General features: G+C 46.5%; 1 protein-coding gene across 2 annotated transcripts in view; it reads left to right on the forward strand.

The window, feature by feature from the left end:
- The first annotated feature begins 444 nt into the window (after positions 1–444).
- Positions 445–25,695, forward strand: part of SMYD1 (SET and MYND domain containing 1) — a 52,118-nt gene continuing 26,867 nt past the window's right edge. For both annotated transcript variants that reach the window (XM_075562539.1, XM_075562540.1), the window contains exons 1-3: positions 445–581; positions 22,476–22,652; positions 24,824–25,037. In XM_075562539.1, the coding sequence (XP_075418654.1) occupies positions 445–581; positions 22,476–22,652; positions 24,824–25,037 (528 nt within the window). The remainder of the gene's footprint in view (positions 582–22,475; positions 22,653–24,823; positions 25,038–25,695) is intronic.

Raw genomic sequence — 25,695 nt, forward strand, 5'->3', positions numbered from 1 at the left:
CATTTCAGCTGTCTGCTTTTGATGGACAGAGGCAGCAGGCTGCTAAAAATACCCTAGCCACAGAGTGCTCCTGTTCCCAGCTTAGGCCGGACATGGCAGACGCCCAACACATGCAGATAGTTTCTTATTGCACAGTAACTTTTCAAAACATTTTCCGGCTGGTAGGTCTAGAACCACAAGCCCCGTGGTCTCGTTCTGTACTGTCGGCATTGTTGGGTGAGACAGGAGCCCCTTCCCAGATCACTGTCCTCTGGCCTACCCAGTCCTGCCTGCAGGAAACGTGGCGGAGGTGAAGGTGGGGGCCCGGTGGCTGAGAGGAGGTCGGCAAGGGGAGGTGGTTTGCCCATTTATAGACTTGCTCTTTGGGCTACTGGAGGTGCTGAAATAGCAACAGTGACAAGAGGCTTGCCTCAGTGTAGAGTATCTGGCCTGAGCGTCTCTGAGATGACAATAGGGGCAATGGAGAACGTGGACGTCTTCACCTCCGAGGGCAAAGGCAGGGGTCTGAAGGCCACTAAGGAGTTCTGGGCGGCGGATGTCATCTTTGCGGAGCGGGCTTACTCTGCCGTGGTCTTCGACAGGTATGCGCCTCTCCTGTTAGTTTGTCTGGTGCCCAGCTCGAATAATAATGATTTTCAAAGTCCTCAAGGGAAGGATTCATGTGGTCAGTTTGTAACAAAATGGGGCATCTGACAGTTGACTGTTTTCTTGCAAGAAGTCATTGCCAATGCCGTTGGTTCCCGAGGCCAGTTGTAAAGGTGAGCCCACGCTTGGAGGCATTTTACCCGCATAGCTGTGGTGGCCGCGTGGGTGTGCTGTGTGAGGTGAGGACCAGGGAAAGGGGGTGGAGAGGTGCAGGTGGTATGGTAGGTAATGTGTTCTGACCAAAGACTCCAAGCTTTGAGCCTTTTTAAATTATAAGTATTTTAGAACATCACGTAATTGCTGAGGTGATTATAATTTATTGTAATTGAATACAAAGAACACAGGAATAGCCGTTTACCTTTGAAAAGTGACAAGGTCATGGATTCTATTTCAACATTTCTTCTCTTAAGTCTCAACCTCTTAAGTACCACTACACAGTCTTGTGTGTCTTCCCTCAGACATAACCCGTGTTGTGGTTTTAATGTGTTTCCTTCTAGAATGTTCTCGCACTATTACACACTTAACAAACAGTGGTAGTTTGTGTGGATGCGTGTGTCTTTTTCCCCCTTTCTATACAGAAAAAGTATCCTTCTTTAGACGTCATTTTAAGAATTTTTCATCTAAATATTTACATGCGTTTAATGTCTTTCCATGTGGGAACTAGAAATCTATAGACACATTCCCCACCTAAGTCTCAAAGATTTGCTTTGTAAAAACTATACTCAGATCTATTCATGCTGGTCTGTGTAGCCTTAGGAGGCCTCACAAAGTTTGTTGGAAATTTTCGTTTGCTTTTTAACTCCATTTTTATACAAACGTTTGGAAGTCCCCTTATGCATGTTGCAAACAGTCTATCCTACGAATATATGAGATTGCGTTATCCGTTCCCCTATTCTGAAACAAAGTTTCTATAAAAATTGTTCCTACAATGACAATATTAGACTGTGTATCTGTGCACATGTGTGATTGTTCCCCAGGATATGTATCTTGAGGGGAAATTGGGGACTGTGGAGGGTACTGTTTTCAGATCTAAGAGGCTTCCCAAGGCGCTTCCAGTACATCGACATTCCCACCTTCTGTGAATGAAAGTCCCTGCGTCCCCACAATCCTGGTGCGGGGTGTGTGTATACACCACATATTACTTTTAAATTCGTACTCAATTTTTATCCCAAACAAAAAGCAAACTCTGACATGGTGGTTAAATTATGACAATACTTTCTTGAACCCAAAGCGGGGTGACTTGATGGATATCCATGTGACTGAATCAAGACTGCCTGTGGTAATCTAGGCTGCATGGTTGGCTGATTGCACAGCCCTGAGAACGGGCAGTGCCTTCAGAGATGATTTGATTGGTGTTCAGTCTTTTTCCTTCCTGCCTACCAACACCTTTAAAGCAAAATCACTGAACTGTGGTCTATGAATCACCAATACCTGAGTAGTGCGCGGGACTGACGTGAGAGTACCATCTCCTCAGGGGAGTGTGTTTTGCTTTATGTGTGTATTTATGCATGGGGCAGGGGTGGGGGCAGGTGAGTGGGGTTTGGGACTCCGTTAGACTCAGAGTTGAAACATACAGCACCAGAAGTATCAGGGCTGTGGACATTGATCGTGGTACTGCCACTGCATCGCACCTGGCCTCAACAAGTTTGCGGACTCCAAGTCCCCCAAAGGCAACAATAGATGTGTCAGTTCCCTTTCAAGAATGCTTGCAGTTGAGGGGACTTTCTTTCCACGTTTAAAGGAAGACACATTTGTAAGGGAAATTTAGGAAGAAAAAATATGCTATCCCATAAAGATAACCACTCTTAACATTGGTATGTATTTCTTTTCAATTCCTTGAGAATAGTTTTCATGTGTTTATATTACACCATTGAGATCTTATTAAATCAACTATTGCACACTTTTGTTGAATTATTTAGTTGTCGTCCATGTTGTGATACATTCATCATATAGCCTGCTGTCTGTATGCTCTTCTGCCTCCCCCCCTTATGACTGGACACAGGTTGTTGACATGTTGTTGTCATAAATAATTCATTGGAAGTACAAAACAATGGAACTACAAACCAACATGTGCATTGCAGATAAAAATGCAATGTTATTATTATTACAAGGGTACTAAAACTATGATGAGTTGTGTAAAATTATAAAAAAAATATTGAAAGGACATATTTTTTGAAAGGGATGCACCCAAACTTACCACTACACAGATGAGAAGGTGGGGCAGCTGGCTGTTCCTTTGACCACCCCCTGAGATGTGAGGGGCGGGGACACGTCAGATCAAGGCTGTCCTTGCTTGCATTTTAGGCTTCTGGTGAGGCTCAGCCATTGTAGACCAGACAGTAGACTGGGGAGGTGGTACCGAGTCATCCACAAAGGTTTATCCATTCAGTCTCTCTATAAAAGTAGCAGAATGATCCAGGTTATTCTCAACCAGTCATGGTTCTACGTCTCCAAGCAGAGGGAAAGGGGTCTTTTTCTTCTTCTCCTTTTCATTGCCCACTTCATTCGATGAAGATGGATTATTTTAAGGAATATATTTAACAACAACAACAGCACCCACACAGTCACACAGTTAAGAAGTATAACCTGGGACACCACCGTCCAACTTCACTTGCTAGGTGCCATTGCCTAGATTTTCCACTCGTAGAGACCCCAGGTGACAGAGTCGAACTGCCCCACAGAGTTTCCTATGTGCAGGAGCCCCCATGGCACTGTGGCTACACACTGGGCTGTTAACTGAAATGTTGATGGTTCTAAACCACTAGCCACTCCACGAGACTTTCCACTCCCATAAAGAGTTACAGTCTGGTAACCTCACGGAGGCAGTTCAACCCTGCCCTATTGGGTTGCTATGAGCCCGAATTGCCTTGATGGCAGTGAATATATATTTTTAATCTTTCTGGGAGCAGCTCACCAGGTCTGGGTTTGTAGCTAGCTGGGTGCTTACCCACGGTGCCCCCAGGGCATCCCCAACCCAAATAGAACGTTCCAATATAGGGCATCTTCCCTGTCCTATCTCCTGTCCGCTTTAATCATAGTTTGATCTGTACCTATTCCTGATGGTAAATAATTTCATGTTTGCAAATAAATTTATTTTTTAAAGCAGTGTTAAGGTTGCAGAAAAATGCTTCAGAAAGCACAGAGTTCCCATATACATCATTTTACAATTTAGTTTTGCTGTTTCACTTTCTGATCTCTTAACAAAGGCCTGGTATTATATATTGTCTTATGGCACTTGCTTCTTTCTTTCATATGCATCCATAGTTTTGTGCTGCTTCGCGCCCCTGAGTCACTGTGGACAGAGTAGATCGCCCCCTAGTGTTTCCAGGCTGTCATCTGTCAGGGGGACCAGCTAAGAGGTCCTTTAATGGCCAGAGTTACTGGTGGGTTCAAGCTACGGACTTTGGGTTTATTAGTCAGGCCTTTAACTATTGTTTCACCAAGGCTCCTTAGGAGAGAGTTTTGTATAACTAGTCAAATGGGTAAACTCTGTATGTGTGTGCACCACAATTTCCCCCCCCCCATTCCTCTGACTACTATGGACACTTTTATTCCTATCTCCTGATGGACAAAGAGATGAGTTTTTCTAGGGCGTGTTCCTAGGAGTGGAATTGCTGGGTTACAATGTGTGCTACAATCAGCTCTAAAATATAGTGCCTGATTGTGTCTTTCCCCAAATAAATTGAATGTAGCACAAACAGCACCAATCGGGCCCTGGATTGTTGTCCTTGGCCTGGATCTCTAGAACACTTAGCATCTTTTAACGCTGCTGACTGGGAGAACAAGTGGTCTTAAAGATGAGAGAGCAAGAATGATCGTTCAGGCTGGGAAAATACCAGTCCACCCTTCCTTCCGATCTCCCACGTGTCCTCAAATTCCTTTCCAACAGGGTGCTCTGGGCGGCCACTGCCATGCCACCAGAACTGGCGTTAGCCAGGATGCCTACTTGCCACCCCCTTTAGCTCCTTTGCTGCGCAGTAGAAGCAGTGACGGGAAACAGGCCAGGTGGGGCAGCATACCTTCTTGGATACAGGTATTTTGAAGTGAATGAGATGAGACAGCAGGTGGTGGATGGGCTGCCACGCCTGTCCTCTGCCCCTCTCACCCTGCACTCTGAGGTCTTCCCGAAGGCCAGTGAATGCGAGCTCTGCTTTGTCTTGGCCCCTCCCATCTTTCTGAGCTTCGCAAGTTTGTTTGATGCTGTTTTTTTGTTTTGTCTTTCGCTCGTTTAGAGAATTTTGAAATTACTGAACAACTGGGGGAAGAAATAAAAATCCTTAATAACCTTTGTATTTGGAGCAGATGACTGTTAACATTCTGTGTATTTCCTTCTAACTACTGTATGCACATATAATTTAAACATAGAAGAGTCGATTCCAGTGAGCTGCAGATGGGGTAGTGGTAGATGTACTAAACTAAATGTATACTTTCATTGTAAGATGCATTCATAACTCAATGTTCTACAAGATGAGAGGTAGTACGTTTATTCTAGAATAATTCCAGGATATGTGCTTGACGTTAATGTCTCTGAAATCGTGACACACTTTATCACCCATGGCTCCTTCTGATTTAATTGGGAGCAATTTTTCTTCTTACTGGTAGATAAACATAGTTAATTTACCAACTGATGGCATCTTAGAATCCATGTAACTAAGAAACATTTTTAGGCACTACCATCTTAAGGAAACAGAAGGCTGAACATTCGGTCCATGCATTACCTCTCACTGAGCTCAACAAATGGGCTCTATAGCTCTCTACTTAAGTCTCTCTTGTTCTTATAAACCCAGTTAATGGCGTTTAGTCTTAATCAAAGGAGGGGTGTCTTTCAAAAACGGGTTGTCCACACAAATGAACCAAGAAAGCATTATGTTAAGTGAAATAAGCCACGCCCACTCAGGGATACGTGTTGCTGATTTCACTCTGAAATACCTAGGACAAGAAACTTCACAGCTACAGCAAAGGAGATGAGAAGTGACTTTGGGCGGAGGGTGGAGAGTGAGTGCTTAATGGGCACAAAGTTCCTGTTCAAGGTGATGATAAAGTGAGTGCTTAATGGGTACAAAGTCCCTGTTCAAGGTTCTGGAAACAGGTAGTAAGGGTGGTTGCCCAAGAAATGAATGCCAACAAATCAAACACTTAAACAAGTGAAATCTGTAATTTTAATTTACTATATATATTTGTGTTAGTCTGGGTAGATTAGAGAAACAAATTCATGAAGACTCATAGGTCTATAAGAAAGACCTTTATATATAAGAGCAATTGAATATTGAGAAAATATCCCAGCCCAGTCCAGGTTAAGTCCATAAATCTGATATTAGCCCATATGTCTGTAACCAGTCTATAAATTCTTCTTCAAACTCACGCAGCACATGCAATGACGCCGAATGCAGCAAGCTCACAGGCTAGTGGGTGGAAAGTCTTGTGGGTCCAGTGGTGATGGAAGTGTCTCTGCACTGGCATGGGTCTCCATGTTAACTCTTCAGCTCCAGGGCTCTGGCTCCATCAGTCTCTCTCCATTTGACTTGTCAACAATAATGTCTCTCAGGGAGTGAGTCAATGTCCCATCTCCAGTGAGTTATTTATCTCCTGAGCGTCTCCAAATGAGGTTATCATGCTGTGACCTGATTGACAGGCTTAACTCTACCCCTTTAGTCTTAAGTCTCAAATTGACAACAGATTATGTAACTACCACAATATTTTACCACATTTCTAAAAAAGTGTTTCGAGGGTCTGAGAATGGCTAGATCAAGAAGTTCATCAATACGAAATAGGAATCTACACATCACTGAAAAGAAAAATGTTTATATAATAAATCGATGCATTAGGTCCTTATGACTGCAGTAGCAAATTGTCTGGAATTTTGTGTCTTAAAGGTATGCACATTTGTTATGTTAAAATTCTGCAGGATCTGCAGGGCTGTTTCCTTCTAGAAGCCACAGCCAGCGTTCCTTGGCTGTGGCCCTCTTCCTCTGTCTTCCAAGCCAGTAGCAGGGCATCTTCTGTCCTTCTGCCTCTCTCAGTTAGCGACCCTGGTCATTGCTTGGAGCCCACTCAATTAACCCACAACACCCTCTCCATTTTGAGTTCCTTTTCCCATCTCTCCGCTTGTCACTGGGTGGTGTTTTGTACACTGCTGTGACGCTGGGAGCTATGACAGTGGCATTAACAATACCGGCCACCCTTAGGAGCAGGTTCCAGTGCATTTCTAGACTAGGATGGACCAGGGAGATAGCTCTCAGGATCTACTTCTGAAGACTGTTGTTGTGATTAGTTCATGTTGAGTCTATTCCAAAACATCACCAGGGAAACCTTTGGGAACACAGCAGAGTATTGTCTGATGTAGTGCAGGAAAACGAACCCGTTTGGTTAGAAGGTACTTCACAACAGTTGCAGCATAGAAGTCAGAGATGCAGATGGCACAGTGCCAGGCAGGGACCACTTTGTTCTGGAGCTTATTTGAAGGCAACTAACATCAATAACAACAACAACATCAACAACAGAGCCCAGTTGGCATAGTGGGTTCTGAGGCTTTCGACTCCCGCCAAGAGTTACAGCCTTGGAAACTCAAAAGGCCATTTCTACTCTGTCCTATAGGGTCGCTGTGCATCTGAATGGACAATACCAACCTTTAATGCATCTGTTGTCTCTTTTGCCATGCCACCACCACCACCAAAAAACCCCAAACACTTACAGGCTCCAGGCATTAGGAACCTACCCAACCAACCCGTGATGATATAGATGAAATAAAAATTAATTTAATTTATCGCAAACACGTCAAGAAGAAACAAGAACAATGGATGTATTTATGGACTGTGATAAGAGTTGTACAAGCCCCCAATAAAATGAATTTTAAAAAGAAAAAAATGTCCTTTAAATAAAAACTTGACTTGTTTTCAAATGAATTGATTCTCTTGTGTGTGCATGTGCATGTGTGTGTGGGTAAAAGATAGAGGGAGGGATGTGAAAAGGCTGAGTGCTTTTTAAAGAAATTATTATCAGTCAGGGCTTTTGAAAATTAAACCAGTTACAGCTTCTTCTTGTCTAGGGGGACAGCTGGGCATTTAGCCGGCATACTGCCGTGTGGGCCAAGATTAGCCACGGCGGACAGGCAAGCACACATGTGACCTTTTATCTGCTAACAGCTGGTCAGTGGGTGGTGGGGTCCAAGGATGCTATAAATGGAAACAAGTTCAGAAAGGGATTAGATACACCTCTGAGCAGTCTGTTCAGGAAATGCATGAAGAAGCGTTTGTTAAAACGTTCAGGTTGTAGCCTGCACTTGATGCTGAGGAAAACCACTGTAGAGGTAGAATTTTGTCTTTAATTTGGCATTTCTAGTTTTGGGGACAGTCAGGCCTCTTGAAGTGCCTTGGGATCATTTGTGAGCTGCACCACGTATTTCTACTAAATCCTTAAAGTCAAAAGTGGCCAGGAATTATTGCCCATTTGAGCTTAGCTCAAAATGTCAGCACCCCGCCCCAATTGGGATATCATCTTCACTCATTTGCATCTTAAGACACGTTTTGTGCAAGAGAGGAGCCCTGGTGGCAGAGTGGGTTATCCATTGGGCCACTAACCACAAGGTAAGCAGTTCGAGTCTACCAGCAGCACTGCGGGAGAAAGATGAGGCTTTCTGCTCTTGTAAAGCTTTACAGTCTTGGAAACCCACATGGGACAATTCTCTGCTTTCCTATCGGTTGCTCTGAGTCGGAATCGACTGGATGGCAGTGGGTGTGCTTTTGGGTTGGGGCCACAGAGCAGCCCTGTGGTGAGAGCTGGAGTTTGGGGAATGCAGACAGGTCTGAACTGGCTGTGCGACTGCCATCAACCTTGTGAGATGTGGGAGAGAAAGGCTTGGGAGCTGCTGCTATACCGAAAAGATCTTAGAACCCAACAGGCAAGCTCTCAGTCAGAGCCAAGATAGCAGCGCCACTTACCGTGGTGGGCTGGGTGTGCAGCTGTCCCTGCAAATTTGAATCCAGCGATGTCCTTAAAGAGCTGACATCTTGTAGGAGATGACTCGGGCATAGGAAAAACAAAGTATTCTTACCAAGCCTGATCATGTTGTTCTTCTCAGAAAAGCCTTCGTGGTTCCTGTGGGCCTGCAGAAGAATGGTGTGTTGGTGCTGAGAGTGGATAGGGCAGTGGTTGCTCCGTGGTAGAATTGTTGCCTTTCATGCAGGAGACCTGGGTACAAATCCCAGCCAATGCACCTCAGACGCTGCCAGCACCCAAGTGGAGGCGTACATGTTGCAGGTTCCAGTGGGGTTTCCAGACTAAGACGGACTAGGGAGAAAAGCCTGGGGATCTATTTATGACCATTAGTGCATGAAAACCCAACAGACCAGATTGGGCTTATCTGTGGGCGCGGCCTCTTCGGTGTCGAGAACTAACTCCGTGGCTGCTTACACCATTAACAAGCGAGGGTGGCTTTTAAGGCCTGCCACAGAATGGTCAGCTCTTCAACACTTTCCCCTTTTGGTAAATCCAGTGACCTGCCGAACAGCCTCTCCTGCTTTCTACATATGCCTGGATGTCCCACTTCAAAGACGTTGACTCTTGCCAGCGTCTTGCTCTGAGAGACCCTGACCTTCTCTGTGAGTGCAAATTCAGGGCCTCTTTTGAGGGTCAGCATAATGCCTTCTCATGGCCTAGGTATAGCTTTTCCAGATTTCATGCCTCCCCTGATTCAGCAGAATGAACCGCCCCCCCCCCTTGCTGCCCCCTCCTTCCTCTAACCTCTCCACAGATCATCAGTGCCTGGGATCTGCTTGCCTCATCCTGTATTTCTGCCACAGGCCAGCCTAGAGACTGTCAAAGGCAAGAGCTGTGCCTACTTTATCTTTAAGGCCCGCTCTCACCTAGCTGGATGCCTAGTACATAATAGATGCTCAATCAACACTTGTGCAAGGAAGGCAGGAGGTTGAAGACAGGCAGGGAACAGGAATGTAAAATACTGTGAGGTTCTCTAGGTGCGCCATGAGGGCTGTGGTTGTTAGGTGACATGGAATTGGTGCTGACCCCTAGTGAAGTGACCGCATGCCCAACGGAAGGAAACCCTGCCTGGCCCGCGGCCACCCTCACCACCGCTCCTACGCTTGAGCCCCTGTCACCCTCACCACCGCTCCTACGCTTGAGCCCGCGTCACCGTCACCACCGCTCCTACGCTTGAGCCCCTGTCACCCTCACCACCGCTCCTACGCTTGAGCCCGTGTCACCCTCACCACCGCTCCTACGCTTGAGCCCGAGTCACACCACTGTGTGAAGGCCTTGCTCTTCGTTACTTCATGCCTAAGATACTTTCAAAGACAAATCTCTCCTAATTTTGTAAGGAGGTTTGGCAGACTGAGAGATTTCAACCATCCTGGAAAGACAGAATTCTTGCTACAGTCCTCTCTGGCTGTGATTTTGCTAGATGTGTCCACCAGCCAGGCATCTTTTCTTGGCATTTATTTGTCCAGTTCTTGGTTACTCACATACAGGAGGCTGAACGCTCACTGTCCTTCTAGCCTCTAGACTCTGACAGATGACATAACCCAGCTGGAGCTGCAGAGAGCTCCAGTGGGGCCTCTGGAAAAAGTGAGCTTGGAGCTGCATCTTGCCTCTGTGCGGGGAAGATAAATGCAAAAAGATATAAGGAAATACTTAACATGAAAATACAAAACATAAAAACACAAAATATAACATAATATATAAAATCTACTTTAAAAGCACGTAAAGAGGAAAATAAAAGGTTAAAAAAGTCTCTTGAACATGGGAAGTGGGGTGCAACGGGGAGGGAATAGCCTCTGTGCAGAGAGAGAAAACACTGAGACTCAGGAGCAAAGCAACTGGCTGAGGGTCACCGGGTAAAGACCAATGGGGACAAGCACACTTTCTCCCGGCGGGAAAATGTGGGTTGGAGACTTCATGTGTCTTGGACATTCTTCCCCCCCGAAGCGTCCTTCTCTTCCGTGCCCCCATAAAGGAGGTTGTCCTATAGTGGGGTGCCTTCTTCTTGGACAGCTGCAGGTGAAGGGTGAATCTGGGAGGAGAGCAGGACCTCGGAGACCCTTGGACTCAAGCTTTCCATGTTTCTGATCCAGTGAGGGATGGGTGTCAACTGAGTTAAACTCTGGGCTGGTTAAATTACACGTTAGCTCATTTAAACCTCAAAATCAGACAGCGGTGGGGTTTCAGGAGATTAGAAAGTCATCCAGTTTTTGAAAAAAATAATAAATATGCTTAATTTTTAAAAAGTTAATTATTAGTTGGATAGAGGCTGGTGGAATGAACTCCCAAAGCGATGGCCCTTCGGGTCTGGAAATGAACTCACCCGCATGGCTCAATTTTCAGTCCAACCATAGATGGATCTATAAAAGGAACTATAACACTCGTGAGGTACACACACCTCCGAATAGCCACCATTAGAGAGCAAAGGGCAGTATTTGTCCTAGGACAAAGGTCAGAAGGGTTAGGAAAGCAGGGATAGAAACAGGAAACACATGGAGGGAGTGGGATCCGTAATTCATGGGAATTACAATCTATGAGGTGAAATAAAATGTGTAAGAATTGTTGAATAGAAAACCAGTTTGCTTTATAAACCACCCAATTCACAATAAAAGGTATCAAGATTCAAGATATTGCTATTCCCACTTTCACTTAAACCTCCCACAAAACCTTAAACCTTAAACCACTTAAACCTGCCAACCAAATAAAACTATAAGGCTCAGAGAAGTTAGGGGACTTGTTCGGAACACACAACCAGAGTCAAGAGAAGAATTCAGAGGTTCAGAATTTTTAGAAAACTTTGCTAAGCCTACTTGAGATTTTCTTGGAATGCCCCTCAGAAGGTCAGCATTCCCAGCGGTTTTTTTTGGCATCTCTGCATTCTTGCTATTGAAAGTTGTTCCATCAGCATCCCCTAAGAGCTTATTAGACATGCAGACTCTTAGGCCCTATTCTGGACCGAATGCAATGTAACAAGCTCTCCTGTGAGTAATTTCTGTGGACACTAAAGTTTGAGAAGCCCTTCTCTGCACTGTACCTTTCCTTCTTCTTCCAGTTCCAGGTTCAAGGCTAAATCCTAAGGGCAAGTGTGAGGCAGTCATTCTCATCCCAAAGGGATCTAAATCAGGAAATATCTTCCTGGGTTTCACCAGCTGTTAAGGTCTGATTCTGGTCCCCATCAAACACACAGAATGGAATATAACACCTATTTGTGAGCCTGTTGAAAACAGTTTGGTGGTTACAATTTGGAACTCACTCTGCGTTCACTTTGAAGAGTGACTAAAGGTCACTCTTTTGAATTATTTTATGAGGAGTAATGAAAATTTTATTACCGAAAGGCAATTGCAATGCTTGCTCATGGGATGAGCAATGTTGTATATATACATATACAGGACAATGCGATGTTATTGAACTGATTGTTGTTACCAGGGACCATCAAGTCAGTTCCAACTCACAGTGACCCTGTGTACAACAAAACGAAACACTCCTGGCCCCACACCATCCTCACAACCACTGTTATCTCTGCGCCCATTGGTGCAGCCACCATGCCAGTCCATCACAGTTAGCATCCTTCTCTTTCACAACTCTCTGCTTTACCAAGCATGGTGGCCTTCTTCAAATGCTAGTCCCTCCTCATAACATCTCCAGAGTACGATGGGTGGACTATTACCATCCTCCCTTCCGGGAAGCTGCACATCTTTCAAGACACATCGGTCTGATCTTCTGGCAGTCCATGGTATGGTCAACATTCTTTGCCACAATCATGATTCAAAGGCATCAATTCTTTGGCTTGCCTTACTCTTTACCCAGCTTTCACATGCATATGAAGTAATGGAAAATACCAGGGCCTGGATCAGGTGCACCTTAGTCCACAAAGTGACCCCTTTACTGTTTAACACGTTAGAAAGGTATTTGGTCGCAGATTTGCCCAATGCAATACTTGTTTGATTTCTTGACGGCTGCTTCCATGGGCTGAGAGTTGAACTGATTCAAGGCCTACTAAGTGGCTAGATCAGTGATTATAAAGGTCTCTCTGTCATCCAGGTACGAGTGATGTCCATATTGCAGCATGTCCAGGCTCTGTTCACTGCCCTTCCTTGGGCAATGTGGCCTGGTGACTTTAGAGACAGAGGGGGAGGGGGATATTCTACTGATATCTATTCTTTTAGCTGGAACACAGCTATAGTTCACGGCAGATGGATGATTATATAACTAGGCCTGTTAGACGTGTGCTCAGTCACTTCCTGGGAGTCTGGAGGAAAGTGTCAGGACAGATGTAGTTTTCCTTACGACCCAGACTCTTGAGAACAGCAGGCAGTGGCTTACTGAGGGTAGCGAGATCCCAGCGCAGCCAAAAGAGGGAGTGGGGAGGCGTCATCTGGACAACTAAACACCCATCTGGGTTTTATTATAACCATGCACTGGCAATTCTTTTATTTTTAACAATAAATAATTTTATTGGGGGCTCTTACAGCTCTTATAACAATCCGTACATCAATTGTATCAAGCACATTTGTACATATATTGCTATCATCTTTTTCCAAATATTTTCTTTCTATTTGAGCCCTTGGTATCAACTCTTCTTTTTTCCCTACCTCCTCCACCCTCTCACCCTTGTGAATCCTTGATAAAATTTAAATTATTATTATATTCATATCTTACACTGCCCACTGTGTGAACATCCCCCTGGGTGTGTGTGGTTATACATCGATCATTGTGATCAGTTCCCCCTTGTTCCCCTTCCTCTCCCCAGCTGCCCCTACCCTCATGGTATCGCTGTTCTCATTATTGCTCCTGAGTGGCTTATCTGTCCTGGATTCCATGTGTTGAGAGCTCTTATCTGTATCAGGCATCAGCAATTCTAAAAAGTACTAGGGATAAAATATTTCTTTCTGAAAAAAACAAACAAACAAACAAACAACACCCCCCCCCCAAAACAAAAATGGGACAGAGCGGCACCGAAGGTGAGAATCCTACCTCCAAAGCCCCGGAAATAGCCAGTCACTGCTAGTGAACGGCAAAGGTTGGCCAGAGTGTGATCTTGACTGGAGACAGGGGTTTGGAGGTTCCATGAGATGCCAGGGTTTGTGTGTGTCCCTGGCACTCAGTTCTGCCAATGACCTTCATTTGAAATGGCCGTGGGCTCTTGCGCAATCTTAGGCATGCTGGCTGTAATTCGACTCCTCTCTCACTAAGGACTTCGAAGGGAACTCAGGTGCGTGAGAAAGGCCTTATTATTCTGAGAACTTGGAAGCAGCTCTCATTTCTGAATAAGCACTCCTCGTTAATGCCTTGAGTACCTTATGATTATTACTCGTTCCCAGCAGCATACCTGACAGCAGATGAGGACACCGCAGTGTGTGTTAGTGGGAGTGAGGTTTGAAAACCGGTTCGACTCGGGAAGCGCAGGGCCTAGCTTAGAGCAGCAGTGCCCTTGATTTGCCTCTGCTCCGTCTCTTCTCTGCTTGGTGACATCCTGGACCACTGGGCCCAGCCTTTCAGCTGTTCCTTGTTTTAAACGTTTTATTAGGGGCTCCTACAACTCTTATCACAGTCCATACATATACACACATCAATTGTATAAAGCATCAGCTGTTCCTTGAGCTTGGTGTCCTGCATTGGCTGCCAGGTCTTCCTTGTCTGCCTTGTGACCCTGTTGTGGATTGAATTGCGGCCCACAAAACGATAAGTTAATGTCCTCACCATCAATCCCTGTGAATGTGTGACCGTGCTTGGAAGTAGGGTCTGTCACGATGTTATTAGTTAACATGATGTCATATTGGAGTAGGGTGGGTGCACCATTATAAATGAGAGGAGACACAGAAACTCCGAGGGAAGATGGTCATGTGAAGAGGGAGGAAGAGAAGGAGTCAGGCTGCAGCTACAGGCCAATGCATGCGGATCCGACCCAAAGCTGGAGAGACAAGAAACAATCTTCCCCTAGAACCATCCAGGACCGCATAGCCTTCCTGACAGCCTGAGCCTCAGAACAATGAGACAATGCACTCTTGTCATTTTAAGCTCCCACTGGGTGGACCTTGGTTGTGGCAGTACTAGGAAATATGTGTTGTTGTTGTTAAGTGCCCTGGAGTTAGTTCCAGCCCACAGGGACCCTTTGGTCAACAGAAACACTGGCCTGTCTGTCGCTTTCTCACAATTGTTCTATGTTTGAGCCCATGGTTGCACCCACTGTGCCAATCCATCTCATTGAGGGGCTTCTTCTTCACGGCCCGCTCCCCCCGTTTACCAAGCACGATGTCCTCCCAGGGACTGCTCTCTCCTGACAACATGTCCAAAGTCTTTCCATCCTTGCCACTAGGGAGCATTCTGGCTGTACTTCTTCTTCCCAGAGAGATTTGTTTGTTCTTTTGGCAGTCCATGGGACTTTTCAATATCCTTCACCAATGTATAGTTCAAATACATTGTTTTCTTTGACGTTCCTTATTCAATGTCCATCTTTCACATGCATATGAGGCAATGGAGAATACCATGTCTTGGGTCAAGTGCACCTTAATCCTTAAAGTAACATCCCTGCTTTTCAACACTCTAATGAGGCCTTGTGCCGCAGATTCACCCAGTGCAGAGCATCCTTTCATCTCTTGACTGTTGTGGATCTAAGCAAGATTAAAACCTTGAGAACTTCAACCTTTTCTCCATTTGTCATCATGTTACCTATTGGTCCAATTGGACTTTTGTTTTCTTTACACTGAGTTGTAGTTCACATTGAAGGCTGCAATCCTTGATCTTCATCAGCAAGTGCTCCAAGTCCTCCTCACTTTCAGCCAGCAAGGTTGAATCATCTGCATATCCCAGGCTGTTAATAAGTCTTTCTCTAGTCCTGATGCCACATTCTTCTTCAAATAATCCAGCTTCTCTGAGTATTGGCACACAGAATGACTAAGTATGGTGATATGCAAAATGATATGGTGATACTTAAAGTAACTGGAAATTGAAATCCCATGTGATCCAGCAATACCACTATCAGGCATATACCCTAAAGGAAAAAGAGACACACCATGAGTGGAGTTGTGCTCTCCTGTGTTCTTAGCAGCACAGTTCACAATAGTGAGAAACTGGAAGCAGCCCCGATGCCCAACAGTGGAAGAATGGATAAAGAAACTATGGCACCTACACACAATGGAATAGTATGCATCCCTGAAAAACAGCAACGAAAGCATGAAATACCACATGAGATGGAAGGACCTGAACCATTGTGGTGAGTGAAAGAAGTCAATCGCAGAAGGACAAGTATCATATAAGTGCACTACTGCAAGGAGAAACACCAACTTAGCAAATCTTAAGAACCAATTCCTGAACAAAATGAGAGAAAGCTGCCCACCGGTCATGAGCCACACATCGTCTCCCTTTTGTGCACTACAAAAGAGACAGTGTGACAGAGGAGACCCCACATTGCTGGGGGTCACTCCTTCAAGAAGGGGGAATTGGGAGATGACCATCCACTTGAGGTGATACAACACTGACACAAGACTGGGACAAATCATCGTCCCCCTTCCCCCCTCTAGGAATGGAAGGAGTCACTTTCCATTAATTCAAGTCATGATCATGAGAGGGGAGCACCTACATTGTGGAGGAGATGCTGGTAGTTCTGTTGGTGAGCATGGTGGGTGATTGGGGAGAACTGACCACATAGCAGGAAGGGATGCTAAACAATGCGTGTAGGGACCCTAGAGGGACAGTGGGTCAGATTTCAGGTCCCTGGGTAGACACTATAAATCACTTCTCGCCCTACCTTCTGTGAACTGCACCATGGACTAAGCACCAGGATGATCATGGAAGCTGACCCAGCAGACAGCAGAGCACTATGCAGGGGCTACACCAGAAGGATTTAACATACCTTGAAGCTGCCTGTGCCCTTGAACTGAGGGCTGGTTACTTAGATGGGAGAGGAAGCACAGAGTGGCCTCCTCAGGACTGTAGAAGTGGAGGTTGTTGGACCTTGGGGAGAACCCCAGACTCGATAGGTGCCCGATGGAAGGGGATCTGGGATCACCATACATGTAGTGCCTCAGTGCCCACCCGGCAGTGACACCACAGGTTGTGATCCATTGAAAAGGGATCTACACTTGGGGGAGTTGGCCCAGGAAGGCCCCAGTGGCATCAACCCCTATGCTTAGGGTCAACAGAGCCCAATTGAATGGGAGATGGAAGTGTGTAGGACAAAACCTCGTGGGTTGTGGCTCAAGGGTAGACTGTACTTGCATGGACTCCTCATACCGACAGTGTCTGGAGCTCTGGGTCATTCAGAAAATGGACCATGATAATAGAGCAGGGAGGGAGGGAAATAATGACGAGCTGATACCAAGGGCTCCAGTAGAAAGCAAATGTTTTGAGAATGATGAGGGAAACAAATATACAAAAGTGCTTGACACATGGATGTACATTTGGATTATGATAAAAGTTGTATGTGTCCCCAATAAAATGATTTAAAAAAAAGACAGGAAAGAAAGAAAAGTTAAAAAAAAATAAAGTGCAATTGACTTATACTGGAGAGACTGACAATGCTGTACTTCTGTGCTTCTATGTAGCTGCCTTTTTGGGGTTTTTGTTTTTGCCATCTTTGTTTTTTCTCTCTTTTCTTTTTGGGTGTATGTGATCTGTTTGCTTGGTGGCTGGTTGGCTTATGGTTGCTATTAATGCAGCCGATATTATAGAGTTGTGATATTGTCATATTATGACAGACAAAGTAAGCCTGAGATGTGCAAACCCCATGGACAACCAGATGCAGTCTGCGCTCCTACTTAACTCTAGTTCTGATATCATGGCCTTGCTCGATACTTCATGAAATGATCACTGAAGATAAGGGTGCTTCAGCAAAGTGTGGTGAAGAAAGTAGATGGTGCCCAGCTATCAATCAGAATAGTGTTTGAAGTCTTAAAGGCTTGCATTCAAGCAAGCAGCCATCTAAGGGAGGCGTCAACTAAGACCATACAGAAGAAGCACACAAGCTTGTGGGGTCCAAAAATGACAATTAAAAAATTCAAATATGGCGAAGGAAAAGTACCAGAGCTAAAATTATAAACCCCCAATTTGTAGAAGGTTATGGAGGAGAGTGGGAGCACCAAGCCCACCTGCAGAGTATTAATTGCTGCTTGCAGCTGTTTCCTCTCACTGTGTGTCAGGCCCCATCAGCAAATGAAGGTCCCAAAGGCTTGACTCCTCAGGCTTTCTCCCTCAGCGTCACTAGGGCCCACTCCACTTTGAGAAGACGGCTTCCCCTCAGTCATGTTCTGAGTGCCTACCAACCTGAGCGGCTCATTTTCTATCATCATTCTGTTTCTTTCTCTTTCTTTCTTTCCCTTTATTTTTTCTTTCTTTTAAAATCATTTTATTGGGAGTTCATACAACTATTATCACAATCCAAACATAAATCAATGGTGTAAAGCACATTTGTACATTTGTTGCCATCATCATTCTCAAAACATTTGCTTTCTACTTGAGCCCTTGGTATCAGCTCCTCATTTCCCCCTCCCTCCACTGCTCCCTCCCTCATGAACCCTTGATAATTTATAAATTGTTCTTTTGTCATGTCTTGCCTTGTCTTATGTCTCCCTTCACTCCCTTTTCTGTTGTCCATCCCCCAGGGAGGAAGTTATATGTAGATCCTTGTGATCAGTTTCCACATTCTACCCCACCTTCCCTCTACCCTCCCAGTATCACCACTCTCACCACTGGTCCTGAAGGGATCATCTGTTCTGGATTCCCTGTGTTTCCAGTTCCTATCTGTACCAGTGTACATCCTGTGGTCTAGCCAGATTTGTAAGGTAGAATTGGGATTATGACAGTGGGCAGGAGTGAGATGGGGGAAGCATTTAGGAACAAGAGGAAAGTTATATGTTTCATCGTTGCTACCCTGCACCCAGACTGGCTCACCTCTTCTCCGAGGCTCTTCTGTAAGAGGATGTCCAGTTGCCTACAGATGGACTTTGGGTCCCCAATCTGCATTGCCCCTCATTCACAATGATTTTATTTTATTTCTTTTGTTCCTCGATGCCTGATCCCTTTGACATCTTGTGATCACACAGGCTAGTGTGCTTCTTCCATGTGGGCTTTGCTGTTTTTCAGCTAGATGGCTGCTTGTTTACCTTCAAGCCTTTAAGACCCCAGACACTATATCTTTTGATAGCCGGGCACCATCAGCTTTCTTCACCACATTTGCTTATGCACCCATTTGTATGATTCTGTTTTCCCTCATTAGGTTTTCATTAACTGACAGTTTCGATGCTGTCCGTAGGGTTGTCAGTGGCTAACTCCTCTGAAGTGGTCAGCCTACTCCTTCTTTGTAACCTGTTCTTTGTCTGAAAGCTCTGCTGAAACCTGTTCACTTTGGGTGACTCTGCTGCTATTTGAAATACCAAACATCACAGCAACACACAAGCCACAAACTGACAGACAAGTGACTGATGTTTACAGACACCATCTCCTGTGACTTCCAGGATCTGCTGTCCACACATTGGGAGGCCACCTGAATGGTGTGAGAATTAGGGAAACTATAATTGTATCAGGAACTGTTGAGGGATGGGGAAGGTCTCAGCTGTCTAGTACTCCTCTAGAAGAAATACCATAAGTGGATGATATTTCACAAACAGAAAGGTATTGTCTGACAGGCTGCAAGGTGAGAAGTCTGAATTCATGGTACCAGCTGTAAGGGAAGGCTTTCTCTCTCTGCTGGCTCTGGAGAAGTTCCGTGTCAACATCTGTGAGCCCGGTATTCCTTGGAAAGTGACATGTGTCTTAATATCAATGTTCTCTTGGATCTAGGAACTTTCTAGCACAGGGACCCTGGGCACAAAGGACAGACTCTGCTCCTGGATCTTCTTTCTATGTGATCGTACATCTCGCTTTCTCTGCTTGCTTCTCTCTCCTTTTACCTTTTGTAAGACTGTAGGTGCTGCAGGCCACACCCCAGAAAAACTCCCTTTGCAGGTCTGTGACAGCAATAAGTGTGCTACATCCCACCCTTGGTCATCTTACAACAGATTGAATCATATGGGTTCATTACAGAATTGCCACTTTGTGTCATTAAATAACTGCCAAACCAGAGAATCATGATTCCCCGCAAGGTGACATATAGTTTGGGGGGAGGGGAAGCAATTCAGTCCCTGACAGGGGTCCTTAACTTAGAGAAAGGAAGAGAAGGGGAAGCAGGTCAGGAATCTTTAAGTGCTCAAAGAACTGATGTGACAAAACTTGTTCCATTGGGCCAGCATCCTGAAGGTCCAAATAGAGTGCAAGCCTCCTTGCCACTGAGTCTATCCCAACTCATCGAAAAGGAGCTTCCCTGTGGGGTCTCTGAGATTATACATCTTTAAGGGAGCAGAAAGCCTTATGGTTAGCAGCCGAACACGGAATCTTTGCACTACCAATGTTCCTCAAATGAGAGCGTCTTTTACAGGGAGGCAAGCTCACGTGCAATACATGGGAGCACTTGGCAATCATGAAGGCTGGCCAAGATTATTAACTAACTGTTCATAGACTCAGTGACTTCTTCACTGTGGAAATAAGATAGTTAAGGATTAGAGCAGATCACCCCAGAGAGAAAATTCTACACTTGGATGTTCTGTTGAAGGTTATTCCTGAAGAAATAAGACTGTAGGATTCTAAAGTCCCATGTTTTTTATACTTTTGAGATTCCCGTCTAGAGGGTTGACTTTAGCCTCTGTTTCCCAACCTATCTTGCCCCTGGGAGCTTGGCAATTCCCCACCCAACCACTGAACTGGGTTTCATCATTTTGGCGCCTCCATGGTGAGGGTTTGTGCCTCCAGGTGACAGGCGTTTGCAGTGGGGCTTAGAAACATGGTATAGCACGCCAGATTCGACTCGCCCTGGGGCTCAAGCAGTACTTGGAGATGGGCTTTTTAAATTGTAGCTTCTCTGTTTGAAAGATGGTTTGTCAGGAGAGATAGGGAGCTTTTTAATGGGACACTGGGTGGCAAGAAGCATGGCTTTGTGTGGTGGGGCTACACAATCTCACCCACCCCCTTGGACAGCATTATGGAGCTGGGAAATGGCATCATGGGGCGACAGTAGCCTTGTAATTCTTGCAGTTGTAAAACACACAGACATGTGACCCAGGATGCGAAGCTTCTTAAGCTATGGGCTTCAGCTCTGTGTGGGTCGTGAGAACTCTGACAACAGTAACAGGTGTCTGATCACACAACGACCAAACATTTGTTCAAAATCACATGCATGATGAATCCGAGGTGCTTCTCCAAGCATTTGGCCATGTTGCCAATTTCTAGGTTGTAAAGAGGTCACGAGTAGAAACTAAGATGTCCTGTGCCTCGTGTCTTAGCACCCATCCTATACTGTCATGCATCATGTCTCATCGTATTATATTTTGTTCCTTTGGAAAAGGGACATCATATTTCAGCAATGTTCTCATTGTTGAACATAGTGTTGAATAGGGGCTGTTACTGAAAATGCCCACCCGTGGTGGTTCAGTGGTAGAACTCTTGGGTTTCCTTCCAGTCAGTACACCTCGTGTGTGGCCACCACTCATTTGTCAGGGGAGACCTGGGCGTCTCTGTGATGCTAAACGGGTTTCCATGGAGACTTCAGCCTGAGGCGGACTGCGTGGAGAAGTCCAACTATCTACATTTGGAGACTAGAAATGACAGTCCTAAGGAGTTACACAGTCTGCAGCCGACCCAGGGGATGGCAGGGCACCCAGCAATGCTTTGTTCCCTTGTGCATGGGATCACCAACTCAATAGAAGCCAGGGACAGAAACAACCCAAAACATGGCGCCCATGACCCATGACCTTCACAAGAGGATCATGAGGCATGTACCCCCATTCCTTAGGCCTTGGGGCATTCCTGGGTTCCTCAAGTCTTTCCTTGGATGTGTTCCAGGAAGACCCTGCACTTCCAATCAGCGCTCATCATACTGCGGACTTAATTGTTTCCTTCATAATTTGTGCCCAGTAGCTAGCGATATTCACAGTGCTTTGCACATGGTAGGTATTAATTTGTACTTATTGATTTGAATGGAAAGGCATATGGCAGAAGACAATAGTGTCTCTGAGTTAATCTGGGTAGAACAGAGAAACAAATCCACAGAAACTCATATATGTATACGAGAAAGTTTTATATAAAAGGTAAGTGTACATTCAGAAAGCATCCCAACCCAGTGCTGCCCAAGCCCATAAGTCTGATTTAGACCATATGTCTGACACCGGTCTACAAGGTCCTTCTCAAACTCACAAAACACACACAGTGACGTCGAATGTAGAAGGATCACAGGCCAGTAGGTAGAAAGACTTTGAATTCAGTGGTGGTGTAAGCATCTCAATGCTGGCAGGGGTCTCCACACGGCTGCTCCAGCACCCAGGGCTGCATCAGGGTAAGTCCATGTGGCTTCTCCCCAGGAGAAGTCCATGTGGCTTCTTCTCAGGGATGTCTTGCAGGAAGTGAGCCTTGCCAGCTGAGACAGGAAACTAGTGAAGACAGCTGCACACTGGTCCGACCACCAGAGAGCAAGAGACCCAAGAACTAGAAAGGCGAGGCTCACTGAGCCATATAGCTCTTCACCCTTCAATTAATCCCACATGTGTTATTCCGCCAGGTTGTCACAATAAACCGTAACTATCTCAGTCTCCCACTAAGATCACTTAAAAATAATCAGCTGAAGAAAGAGTTACATTTAGAAAGGACCTTTGGAAGACTATGCCTCTCATCTTGAAAAGTGAGGGGGTTGAAGCTCAGACTGATACATGCTCTTTCAAAGAGCCAGTTGTTGAATCCTGGTCTCCTAAGGGCCAGCATGGGTCCCTGCCCATAGACCTGAGTCCCAATCAGGTGTTTTCTTCCTCCATTTGCAGCCTCGTGAATGTCGTGTGCCACACCTGCTTCAAGAGGCAGGAGAAGCTGCATCGCTGTGGGCAGTGCAAGTTTGCCCACTACTGTGACCGCACCTGCCAGAAGGATGCCTGGCTGAACCACAAGAACGAGTGCTCCGCCCTCAAGAGATACGGGAAGGTGCCCAATGAGAACATCAGGTCAAAGTGGGGCCCCAGGCGGGGGGGGGGGTTCTGATCCCCACATGTCAGGCTGGCATGGTGGCAGTGAGAACATTCCCAGGCACGAGGAAGCCAGGTAGTGGGCCCAGTGCAGGTCAGGAGAGAACCTGGAAGAGCTTGGGAGTGGTCACTGCTTCAGTCTGGAGCAGTCCCTGACTGGGGCTGGAGCTGCCTTGAAACTCATCTTGAATGGTGCCCCCTTGTTTAACTTTTTTTTTTTTAATTTAGCTTCTAATGTTACAAATTAGGAAATACCACAATGTTACAAAGCCAGATTTCTGGCTTTTGTTGGAAAGGAAACTCAGATTTGGCAAAACGGGCCAGAGTTGAGCAGCATCCCTTCCCTCCGACCCTGCAGAGCATTCCAGTCTCCTAGCCCCACGTTCCCTGAGGTCTCACGTGCCACCCTCTGGCACTCATTCTACCTGAGAGGCATTGGATCTGTAATAACTAGCGCCCTCTTCTGGTGTGCACTGGGTTACTTTGGGCTGCGAACTACAAGGTCAGCATTTGGAACCCACCAACTGCCTCCACCCTGCCCCGAAACAAAACAAATGCACTGCCGTGGAGTTGATGCTGCCTCACAGTGACCTTATAGGACAGGGTAAAACTTTGAGTTTCCAAGACTGCCACTGTTGACCAGAGTAGAAAGCCCGGACTTTCTCCTGGGGAACAGCGGGTGGTTTCGAACTGCTGACCTTGAGGATTGCAACCCAAGGTGTAACTAAGACACCGCCAGGGCTCCTTCAGCTGCTCCTCAGGTGAAAGGTAACATTGTCTGCTTCTTAGAACCCCTCAAGGAGCAAGTCTATTCTGTTCTGCAGAGTCGCAGACCGGACGAGCTCCATTTCAAGGGCTCGCAAATCCTAGAGGCTCTGCTGGAGTGGGGGCTTGGCAGGGCACCACCCTGATGGTCATCAGGGTGGTGACATTGGGGGGATTTTCATCGTGTGTGTGTAGGAGCCCTGGGAGCGTAGCAGTTGTGCCTTGGGCTGTTAACAGAAGGTCAGCAGTTTGAAACCACCAGGCGCCTGGAGGAAGAAAGATGAGACTTTCTGCCCCCACAAAGTGCTACAGTTTTGGAAACCAGAGGACCAGTTCTACTTTGTCTCATAGGGTCACGATGAATCAGAATCAACAGTGAGTTTGGATTTGCTTTGGTACAGGGGTGAAGTTGAAGGACGTATCCTATCCTGGTAACTTGGAGAAACGATACATTAATCTGGTTTGACCAACCCCCTCATGTCCTCTCAGTTCTAGCTGTTGAAATCCCACCTATTCTTCAAGGCCCAAAGTGCATGTCGCCTCCAGTGACAGGGACCCCCCTCTGGACGGTGCCAGTTAGCTGTTTCTGCTACTGCTGAATTGAAATCTGCCTTCCATTGGCCTCTAATCTCGGTGCTTCACCATCATTTCCCAAGGATTTTGAAGATAGTCGATCGGCTCCAGGCCTGACCTCACACCTTATTTTCCCTGATGATGTCCTGAGCTTCATTGGGGGCACCTTAGTGCCCAGGCTCCTGGAGTTCCCCAGGAGCATCATTCAGAAATGAGTTTGTGGCCCACATCAGAGGACAAAGGAGATGGCTTGTCAAGCGGTCTCTCTTCAGGGACAAGGTCGACTCTGGCCCATCAGCCAGCCAGTCCCAGGCACCTGGTCAGCCAGCAGTCAGTGCGAGGCAGGCAGGCTGACACAAAGATCTCCCCAGGTGGTGCCCGACCTAGGACACGACGTCCACGCTTCTCCCCACTGCCCTGCACTCGACGCCTTTGCAGCACGAGTGGGCAGCAGAGAGAATAGGCCCTGGCAGGAAGGCCTGACACAGGCTTCCGAAAAAGCGGCCACGGACCATCCAACAGCGCCCCATTCTGCTCCCACACATATCGCTTTCTCTTGTGTCAGAAGTGACTAGATGGCAACTCGTTTTCCGACCCGGTTACCCTCTTCTATATGCTGCGTGCACTTGGCCGCAGGTAAAGCGGATCTCGTTTAGCGGGGCCTCTCTACCGCCAAAAGCTTCACCAGCGAAGAGCGTGTGGACATGCGGTCTTGTGGCCGCACCCGTGGCTGGGGTGCGCTCGGCGCTCGGGCAGTGCTTGCTGGGTGAGGGCGTGTGGTGGCCCCTCCCCAACATCACCCCTCTCCACAGGCTGGCCGCCCGGATCATGTGGCGGGTGGAGAGAGAGGGCACCGGGCTCACGGAGGGCTGCCTGGTCTCCGTGGACGATTTGCAGAACCACGTGGAGCATTTTGGGGAGGAGGAGCAGAAGGCCCTGCGGGTGGACGTGGACGCCTTCTTGGAGTACTGGCCGCCTCAGAGCCAGCAGTTCAGCATGCAGTACATCTCACACATCTTCGGAGTGGTATGACACCCTGGCTAAGCCTGCCTCCTCCAGGGCCCCCTCTTCGCTCTCGTTCCTCCTCTCACATGGACTGGTGGACGAGGAGCCCACGTCTGCCCTGGGCAGGGACTTCTATGCCACCGGGGATGCCCTTAGGCCTGCAGACCCAGACACTGACACCTCTGTTCTGCTAACGAGATGCAGCAGAAATACCCACTGCCCTTTCTATTTATGAGACCAGGGACAGGCCCCTAAATCAGTCCATCAAAACAAGCCCAGAGACAGGAGAGCTCGATTCCTCATCAGGGAAGACGAGGGGAGGAAGGATAACTAGGCTTGTGGAAAGGAGCCGTTTCTAGAAACTCCTCGGCCACAGTGGAGAGGGGGTGCCAAGACACAAGCTAGAGGGCAGCAAGATCTCATTCTTTGTCTTGCTAGCCATGCTTCCTTTGAGCTGGTTCCTGCCTTGTTGCAAGCTGGCATTCCACACATAAACTTTTTTTTGTCTCCGACTGATGGGTTTGGGAAGTCTGCGTATTCCAACCTTTCTCTCCCAATATTGGAAACAAAGAGCAACCACTGTCTCTGTGTCTCCACTGGTCATTTTACTGTATAACAGTTTTGTTGTCATATAACTCACCAATCATACCTTTCAATAGTCCAATCATATTCCAAAGAG

This window comes from Tenrec ecaudatus, chromosome 11 (assembly GCF_050624435.1).
Source record: "Tenrec ecaudatus isolate mTenEca1 chromosome 11, mTenEca1.hap1, whole genome shotgun sequence".
Taxonomy (NCBI): Eukaryota; Metazoa; Chordata; class Mammalia; order Afrosoricida; family Tenrecidae; genus Tenrec; species Tenrec ecaudatus.